Here is a 10,377-nt window from a genome sequence, read left to right as displayed (position 1 = left end):
ACTATTTGCTTCAGTTTTTCATATGTCACCATTATCATTTTTATTTTACCGTCCTGACACCCATCTGATAGTGATTTACGCACACTATCTATTTTTGTGGTTTTTCCTCACAGTTATGTTGTTGTAACTGATTTATAACACTTTCTACAGATGATTAAAAGTCTTCCATTGAACACTCTTAATGGGAAATGTGTAGCAGTGGATGTCAGGTACTAGAAGCAATGAAGTTTTAATTTCCTTGCACTCCTAGAGTAATCACATTAAACTTTTATTTTCAACATTTTTCTACTAGCAAAGTAGATTATCCTCTAATCGCTGCACATCTCTTTCAGCTTGTTGTGGAGTTGATTTGTGCTTTCCTTTGTACTGTATTTCATTGAGGATGTGTGCATTTTGAATTAAAATTCTACTTTTTGTTGGTATGAGAAGTAATATGCCATTTCTGTATTCAAAATGTATTAGCACTTAAAGTTACAGATTCACAACGTTTTCTTTCTTCTCCTTGGTACAAACATTCAGTTAAAAGACTAGGGCAAGAAGCTTTCTTTAGGTACAACACATCATTTATTTAAGGTGACAACTGACCTAAAGAAAATGTTCTGAGGGTAAAAAGAAGCAGTTGAGAGAAACAAAATCAGACTGAAGGGGTAGAAGAGGTCGAGAGTAAGGTGAGGAGGGAGAGGTAGATGAAAACAGTCAGGCAGCACGACGATAAGAGGATACAGAGATGGGAGGATTAGAATGGGGAGGAGGATAGAGAGCACATGATGGTTTGGTGTGTGAGGGTATGACTTAAGTCACTTTCAGGGACCAACATCAGGACAGCTTGCACAACTGGAGACAAAAACCATGTCTCCAATTAGTAAGACACTGATTTTTGGGTCAGTGGTTAAGGTTAGAGTAAGGGTTAGGTATAGGCAAGTATATGATTATGGTTAGAGTTAAGATAAGTCTCCAGTAAGTGAATGTAAGTCTGTGTAAATACCCCAAAAGTAACTTAAGTATACATGTGTGTGTGTGTGTGTATGCGTGTCTCTGTGTGTGTGTGTCTGTGTGTGTGTGGTTTTAGCTGGAGGTTGTGAATGCGCCCTGAGGAAAATACATCATTCATATATGAGCAGAGGCAGCAATCTGCCTCACTCACTGATAGTAAGCATAAATGCTTAATGGCCTTGCAGAGACACAGAAACACTACTTGTATGTGTGTGTTTCTGTCAAAGGTTTCTCCCTGGCTCTCCTTCCAGCATGTGGGAGCATTTAATATTGGCCCAAAGCAGACAGGCAGCTAGCTAACCCCTCCCAGGGGGGTGGTGCCAACCTATTCCTTTCAAGCCCACTGTACCCCAGCCCTGATACCAGATGGACCGTCTGGTTTTATTCTCCGGCTCTTTTATTGTTGGGTTTTGTTCTTCAGCAGTGGAAACATTAGTGATGTCTTAGATCCTGAGATGATTGCAAGGAAATCATTTACAGTGGTTTCTGTAAGGTGTCTTTACTTACTGTATACAGTAGATGCACATTTCCAACCACCTATAGCAATATTTAATCTCAAAGCTGTCTCAGTGTTGGAAAACGCTTTGTTCTTCCCATGTGTCTTTGTAGTGACTTCCAGTAATGTCGCTTCAATATGGATGCAAATGTTATCTGTTTTTTTTTTTTTAACTTAGATGGTGGCAGTAGATAGAGATAGGAAATGTGGGGATAGAGACTTCAACAAGATTCCTGACCAGTACAGTACCAGGAATATAAATCCTTCACCCATACAAGTGACCTGTACCTCAACTTCTGTTTCATACACAGCTTGTAAAAAAAATAACCCAGTAAATAAAAACTCATTCAGACTCCTGGAACCTTGAATAGTTATATCATATATGCTAAGGAAACAGTAGTTTGTAAAGCACAACAATGGCTGCATAATGTAGAATATGCCTACAACCTAAAGTCTGTTTTTTGTTAATATAGACTGAGTATAACATATGATGTGTGTTATTCCCTAAAATACAGGCTCTGTGTACAAGGCAGCAAGGTGTGACTAGAAATAGTCCAATGCTCTTGTTCTCATTTCTATTCAACTTTGGCGAATATGGAGGCTTTAATTACCACAGCTAATCCTCTGTAGATTAGGCTAGACAAAGTGACATTATTTATTTCTGCACTATATTGCTGCTCCGTTATGCATCTTTTCCACAGCATTGTTTTTCACTATTACAGCTCTTTGTAACTCTAATAGTTGAGGAGACCGAGAGAGAAGACGATGAATTATTCAACATGAGACTGAAGCTTCCAAAGCCACAGTTTGCTGTGTTAGCTGCTTTTCACTTGTCTGCCCCCTTCCCTAGTCTTCAACCCTCATACCCTTTTCTTTCTCCTCTCCCTCTCTCTCTTATGATTCATCATCTGACTCAATACTCAGTCTGCACTACACTATTATCCCTTTCTTTCACACTGTCCCTCTTAATTAAGCAGAATCTTAAATGAAGAATCGCCCTCTCTCAATTTCATCTTCTAATTCAAATTATCCAAGATGGAATTAGTTTGATGCTCCTCCCTAATGGATCATTAAGCTGCAGTTCACTAAGAGGAGATTTTGTGAACTTTCTCTGATGTGGCTCATGGGGGAAATCTGTAGCAGAAAGCGTTTCATGAACACTTGAAACAACATTTGTTAGTGTCCATCTAGAGTGCAGCAGTGCAGAATACACAACCATGCATAGCCTGTAATTCCCCCAAAGTACCCAGCACCCAACTCCTGTGTGTCTGTGGGTGTGTGTGCATGTGTGTGTGTGTGTGGGTGTGTGTGTGCTTGTGAGAGAGAGAAACATATGGACCTGTCCAGTGAATTGATATTCCAGTAAGAGCAGCTTTAGTTGAGGCTTCGAGTAGCATTTTAAGAAAGTGGAAGATACATGGTCCTGTACATCCCCTCTCAGCTGTTCCTCAGAAGAGATGAAATCCTTTTCTGTAATTTAAGTGTAGGCTCTGGATTTTTAAAGGCCACTAAACCGCTCACTAATCAAGTTCTTTACCACAGTGTTTCTGATTTTAAGGAATTGAAAGCAGCCTAAGATTTGTTTTTAGGAAAGATGTGGGATAAAAATAAAAAAAACCCAACAAATTGTCTGGAGGTTGCATCCAGCTCATTTCATCTAATTCCTCTTTGAGTTGTTGTGAAATGAAACAGTCAGTTAATTTACAGTAATATAGAAACTTGGCTGTGTTGTACATTTGCACAAAATTTACTAACAAACACTTTTTTTGGATTGAGGAAGCATTTTAAGTGAAAGTTTTACCTGAAGAGAATGTCTCTTGTTTGTGTATAGGGTCACAATACAAACATTTTGTTGTTAATGTTTTCCAATTTTCTGCCAAGTTGTAAAATATGCTAATTCTGTCAGAAAGCTAACAGGCTAACATTAGCCTGTTAGCATTGTACCAGGACGAGGCTCCCAACGTATGACCTATGACTTATGTTTGACTTTTTATTGATTTTCTGCCAATGGGATGTGTTTTGATACAGTTATGGATATTAACACTGCAGTTTTCTTTTAATGTTTTAATGCATATTTATTTGAATGTGTACAGCACCCTGAGTTGCAACTGCGGCATACATAAAAAAAAAACACACAAATATGTTAAAAATGCTGGTGATGTTCATATCTGATGTTAACCAGGCAACATATCATTTTAAAAGCTATATACAAGGTTATACCTGGTCTTGTTTGGTCACTTGTTAGATTACTGTCTTTAGAAGAATTGAAATTGCCATGTATCACCAGCACCAGTTTGTCTTTCTTTGACTTTCAGACTCACGTAGCGCAGGTCATACCAAAGCTATGAGACTTTGTAACATAGGCTTGTAATGCTCAGGGCGATGGAGAGTATAATGTGTTCTAGAGAGAAAAGAAAAACAGCTTGCTCTATTTTTAGTTGCATGAAGATTTGGTTTCTACTCCAGATGAAAACTATAGGCCCGTATAATGTTGCTGCTGCCTGGGGACACGTGCAGAATCACACACACACACACACACACACACACATACACCAATAGCATGGCTCAGGACTGGGTTGCCATATCAGGTTGGTAAGATAAACAGGGGTATTATTGATTTAGAAAACAGACAGGAGGAGAGATAAAATGGTAAATGGACTGCCTTTATATAGCGCCTTTCTAATCTTACGACCACTCAAAGCACTTTACAACACATGCCAACATTCACCCATTCACATGCACATTCATACACTGATGGCATAGGCTGCCATGCAAGGTGCTGACCTGCTCATCAGGAGTGATATAGTGCTTTACAATGTGTCACACACATGGCACAGCAGTCGGGCACAGCAGTCGGGGGAATTTGGGGTTCAGTTCTTGCCCAAGGACACTTTGACATGGAGACTGGAGGAGTCAGGGATTGAACGGCTGATCTTCCGATTAGTGGTGGACCAGCTCTACCTCGTGAGCCACAGCGGCAAAGAGGGAAGAAAAGGAGAGGGAAAGAACGAGGAAATGCAAGGCCTTTCTCTGGCTTGATGCATGAAATGGCAGGAGATGTTATCTACTTATCTACTTTGAAAACACCACTTGCTCATAAAATGTGGAACTCACTGTTGAACTACGAGATTATCTAAAAGGTTTAACAATCTCTGTCAATTTATTGATTTATGATTTTGTGTTTGATTATTCATGAACGGTTGTGTGTGTATGTGGGGGGGGGGGCACTTTGGGGTCAATGCAGGACTCCACCATAGTAGCTCTGCATGAATTACAATTCAAAGAAACTTGCTTATCTAATACTGACCTTTTATGCAGCCCCTCAGTTCAGCCTCTATCATAAACAGGCCGTGTTAGCACGTGTCTCTCTTAGGCCCCCCTCCTGATGAGACCACTCTCTTCTGATTGGTTAGCTTGTAAACAAACCAGTAGCAGGATTTCACTTTTTCACTTCTTCTTCTGCTTCTTTATTCCAAATGTCAACTTCTCAAATCCATCTGTACATATTTGAATCTGACAGCGCAAACATCCACAGCAGCAATTATGATTATGATCTTAATGTGGTTAAAAGTGAGACTAAGGCAGGTACGTTAAAACAAAGTAGTGCTTTAATTGAAGTATTAGCCTACTAGTGTAAAAACAAAAGGGGGGAGAAAAAAAGGTTGACAGGGATGGGGGTTTGTTGGTGTGTTGCTTAATGTACCAGTGAGGTGATAAAATATGATCCAGGAAGTCCATTTGAAGCAAAACATAATGAGCAGTTTGTAATACTCACAGACAGGATTTTTACAACTGGAAAGTTCTCTGTTTTATCGTGAGGTAAACAGGAACCAGGAAGGTACGCTTGCATGTATGTAATTGGCCAACACGGATGATGTTTGATGATTTAAAAGTGGTTTGAAGCATATTGATCCTTCTGAAGTTTAAGGCAAAAGTGTTAAAAGCACTGCCATGATTGTATCATGTGACCGTTAAATGATCATGAAAGAGATGCATTCCTGAAATGAAATAAGACGTGAGGAGAAAATGTACATGTAATACAAATCTGTAATATATGTACTAGCCCCTGTCTGTGTGATGTGCATTATATGATGGTTTTGACTTTCCTATATTTTTTATAAATTGAAGTAATATCTTATTTTTCAATGAAATGATTTGCACCTTTGTAAAAGCTGAAGAGTTTAGAGTTAAGCCTGTCTTATCTGTCATCATGTAATGTCTCATGCACAGCTGCTCATATTTTGATAAAACCAGGACGAGTGATTCATCTCTGCGCTGCTTTCTAGCATTTTCAGAATTACACTCACTGGCACAAGGAGGGAGATACATTTGCAGGTCAAGACATGTTGACATATTTTCTCGCTTACTGACCCAAATGTCGAGAGCTTCGTCTTTCAGGGTATGTTGTTGCCAAGCGCTACGATCCAAAACTGCTTACTAGCTGGGATTGTGTTTGTCACCGGGCAACATTAGCTCAGTAAATATTATGTATTTAGTGGAAACTGTCCTCTCTTTAGTGTTTCCAGAAGACACTTTCAAAATTGCTATCATCTTTTTGCAGCTTCCCAGAACTGAGTTTGTCATAATTACAACATTTCTGCTTCTTCATTCAGACATCCAATGTCTCTCTCTGTGCTGCATTTTCAAATTCCTTCTTTACTTCCTTAATACATTTTGTTGCCTTTTCTTTGCTTTGGGTTTATATCATTCTTATTTTTGTTTAGTTCTCAGTTACCTTGGTTGGTGTGCTATTTGGTGAGCAAAAAGCCAAGAAAATATATATCAGTCAACACATCCGATCCATTACTGTGTATCATGTTGGCTGCATGGTTCTAATTACAAGTCAAGGCATGTTTAACACAGAGGACATTCAAACAGCCATACAGTACGTATTGTAAGAATATGCATGAGGAAAACATTTAAAAACACAATAAAGACAAAAATGTAATTATTGGAGTAAAACAAAAAATCAAATGCAACCAGAGAAATACAGTTTCAGTCTGCCATGGGTTTTTTTGTTTGCTTGTTTTTTTCTTCTTCTGCACTTTATGCCCCAACTGTTTAACACCACTCTACAATCACCTGACAACCCGACGATTGCTGTGTGTGATTGGTGTAGCACTGCCATTACTTGACTTTGCACTTAAATTATTTGAGAAATGTATAATATATCAGAAAGTCAGGAGGTTGTGGTATGCAGCACAACGACCTAGTGAAGCTCTTAAAACAGAATTACATTCCCTCTGAACTGCCACTGTAGCTGTTCATTATTATTAGTCCTTGGAGTCATTTCTACACAAACCAATACACCCAAACTCACCGGGTGACAAAAGAACATGTCACCCGGTGCAGAGTTGTGCCTCACTGACAAATATTTTAATAGTTTTTTAACCATAACAAAAGTCTACAGCTCTGACAATTGGAAAAATATACAGTATCAGTCAAAAGTTTGGACACACATTCACTTAAATGAGAAATTGTCTCCAAACTTCTGACTGGTACTGTAGAAATTTGAATTTTGATTGCTTATGATGATTTTATTAACATCATATAACTGCTTTTACTGCATTTCTGAGACTTATTTCTTGGAAAAAGTGTCCAAACAGTGAGACCCCTCTACATAGATTACAGTGTGGTCTAAAAGTGAGATGCCACTACAGTAATTGTGACTCGGCTGCTTCCGTCTGCAACCCAGATTCGTCTATAATTTTCATTTACAGATTTTGTAGTCTGCTTAGCTCATTAAATCTAAACAATAGTTTGCCACCTAGCTGAATGGTAAACTCCCATTTTAGCTTTAAAAGTTATTGGATGATCTTTTTGCATTATTGTAAAAAAACAGTAAATTAAGATCAGACTATATCTACAAGAGTTGCCTGGAAGTATCAGTGAGGTTTAGAAAAGGCTTCTTGTCTCACTACATGTAATATTCTTTATTATGTGAATGCACAGGCACACTAGAAATGCAAATAAAGTCCCACATGTTCCCACATGTTTCTGGTCCAGTAAAAGGGATCAGATTTTGGAGAGTTTTCCTTAGAAACATTAGGATGTCAATTCCTGGTATTAAACCCTTATTTGAAGTACGTGCTACTAGCTGACTGATTCCTAAACATCTAAGCAACCAACTGGGATTATATTCTTCTATCAGAAAGTTTTTGTTCCTTGAGCCTGTTAAGTGATTTTTGAAGAAGCAGCGGTACGAGTGTAAGGATGTAAGAGCTGCAGGTGGTTCTTGTTAGTGCTCGTAAGGCACGTGAAGTCTCTTGTCCAGACATGAATGTGGAGACGATAAGAGGCTGATTTAATTACTGCGTTGATGTGGCTGCTGACGCTCAGATGGGATTGCAGATAGAAAAGCCACTTTTATTCTCACTAATCTGTTGGTTCAGATGGTGACACCTCTGGATATCACACCTGGACGGTCCGCTGATAAACAGGCTTAGATCACACAGTGCTCAAATACACAATACTGTCATTGTTGGAGGATGCTGAGAGGAAAAGTATGTCGCACTGTGATCTCACTACCCACACATGCCTGTCCTGTATCGGAAAGCGACTTTCTTGTTTTCTCTGCGTATGTAAGTGTGTTTATGCAACCGTGTGTGAGAGAGAACAAGAGAGAGTGCGTGCCAGACACAGAGACTCTGGTGTTTTCAGCTCAGGCAGCAGATTTCTCTACGATAATCAGCTGGATTGTCTTGCACGCACAACATCTGTCTCGAGCACACACAAAACTGCCTCTTTCACACACACAAACGCAGCCATTATATGGTCATTACTGTCAGGCTGATGCTGTACAGCCCTCTCTAACATGCTCTCTCTCTCTCTCATCCATCTCCTTCCTTCTTCCTTCTTTCTTCGTCTTGTGTCTCTCTTCACTCATTTCCACTTCTGCCTCCTCGATCTTCCCTCCTCCCCTTCTCTTCTCTTCTCTTCTGTATCAATCCAGACAGTTTCGATCTTGGAGCAGCGGCTGACACTGACAGAGGACAAGCTCAAGGAGTGTTTGGAGAACCAGATGGAGATTGGTCTACTTCTCCAGAGGAAGGGAGAGGAAGCCTGAAGATGGCGGCATCACAGAGAGGTTAAGCTGTGATGGTGGTGATGGGGGTGGGGGGGGTGGGTTCACATTAACACCTTAAAAGTGTGTCATTGTTTTTCGATCACACTTCAAAAGTGTGATGCTTGTGCACTTAGTTTCACATTTGTTTAGCACCTGAACCACCACCACCACCCGACTAGATAGATAAATGCACACTGAGCCTTACTGCAGATGCTCCTCTCACCAAGAGATATCAGAAGTGAAGCAGGCGGATATTAGAGAAGTTGCTCCTCCACAACAGTGCTGAGAGCGCAGTCCCTTTTCTGCTGACAAAGGACTTACTGCTACTAGTCACTGTGTGCCCGTGTGTGTGTGTGTGTGTGTGTGTGTGCGCGTGTGTGTGCGTGTGCATGTCTGTGTCTGTACAAAACTGTAGACACATGCAACAGACTTTCAGACTTGCCTATGCACTGCACATCTGGATGCTTTAATCTCTATTCATGTGTGTGTGGGCCTGCACAGAATGGCTTCACTCTTGTTTTTTTCTTTTTTTAAAATCAAAGGTCACATATATATTGAAACAACTTCCATAGGGCTCAATTATCATTGTGTTTATACTTAAGCAAGTGCATAAAATTAATCATATTTATATTAGAGAAAGAGGCTAATTTCTTAAAATATGGACCTTTGTTCTTAATTATCACCCGAATTTGACCTTATACACTAAGTTTGTTGCCCACACATATAAAGGTTTTGTTTTTATTCATCTACTATAATATACAGTGTTGGATCAACCAACTAAACATTGACTGCATACAAACAAATTGCCTGTATTGTGTTTTACATGAAGAAATGACAGTGTCATAAAAGTAAGATTGGGAAAGTGTTGATATTCTAGAGTTCTTATTGTCGACAAATCTCATAAAAAAAAAACCCCACTAAATTTGTGAAGTATTATCTGTGTTAAAAAGCCTGATATGCAGTAGTTTATTACTCTGCGCCCTAGACTTCCACTTTTGTCCAGAAATGATTAGTTGAGCCATCACGTAGCCACACCGTTGCACTACTGTTTATTTTGAATCAGTCCCACATACAGTCCTGAGTCTTCTGCCATTAATATTCACAAGTTCACCAAATGTATTCATGCCAAATATACTACTGATTTAAAACTGTAGTGTTTTTATTGATTTAACTCATTTTAGAGATAAATAGTCTTCAGTGGGAATGAATGGACTGATAGCCACAGACTGAACAGGGAATCACAAAGTATTTGATAGATATTATTTTTTTCTTTTCATGGGATTTGTTGACAGTAAGAAAAATGTTAAAATAACTCCAAATCTATCCTTTAAGTTAGAATAATGGGACTCCCTAGATTGGTTTATGTTGGGATTTCTACTCTGAGTGCAGACCAGCTGATTGTAATTACTGCAGTTTAAAAGATAAGCGTCTTGTTCTGTCCCTTTATGTCCTGTGTGTGAAAGTTTCATACTGAAAGTAAGTTATTGTTTACTTTGTTAATAAATGTTTTTTACTCGTATCTCTAACTTGACATTAAATGGACTCTGGTTGCTTTTTGGTAAAGCCGAGCACTGTTTGTGTATCACTTGTGAGTGAAAGAGTTTGTTTTCATAATCATTGCCAAAGGAATGATGTCACCGGTCACTCTTAAGGGACTGTTTCCTGTTCTGATTGGTCCACAGAGCCCGAGCAGTTGTCCGAGAAATCATGACTTTCCTGTGTTTATTGTCCTCAGCAGAGAAGTTAAGATCATGAGCCGTGAGCTGTGTCATCCATAGCTCACAGCGAGTCATTTTCAACCCTTTCTTTGCCAGATTCTGAG

At 39.3% G+C, this 10,377-nt stretch overlaps 1 protein-coding gene across 1 annotated transcript in view; it reads left to right on the top strand.

The window, feature by feature from the left end:
• The window catches only part of poc1a (POC1 centriolar protein A), a 42,028-nt gene extending 33,405 nt beyond the window's left edge, over window positions 1-8,623 (top strand). The window contains exon 11 of the mRNA XM_053315831.1: window positions 8,442-8,623. Within this exon, the coding sequence (XP_053171806.1) occupies window positions 8,442-8,555 (114 nt within the window). The 3' untranslated portion in view covers window positions 8,556-8,623. The remainder of the gene's footprint in view (window positions 1-8,441) is intronic.
• The last annotated feature ends 1,754 nt before the right edge of the window (window positions 8,624-10,377 follow it).

Source organism: Scomber japonicus, chromosome 3, assembly GCF_027409825.1.
Source record: "Scomber japonicus isolate fScoJap1 chromosome 3, fScoJap1.pri, whole genome shotgun sequence".
Classification (NCBI taxonomy): domain Eukaryota; kingdom Metazoa; phylum Chordata; class Actinopteri; order Scombriformes; family Scombridae; genus Scomber; species Scomber japonicus.
Note: the sequence above shows the minus strand (reverse complement) of the source record. Positions and strands in the feature narration are given on the sequence as shown.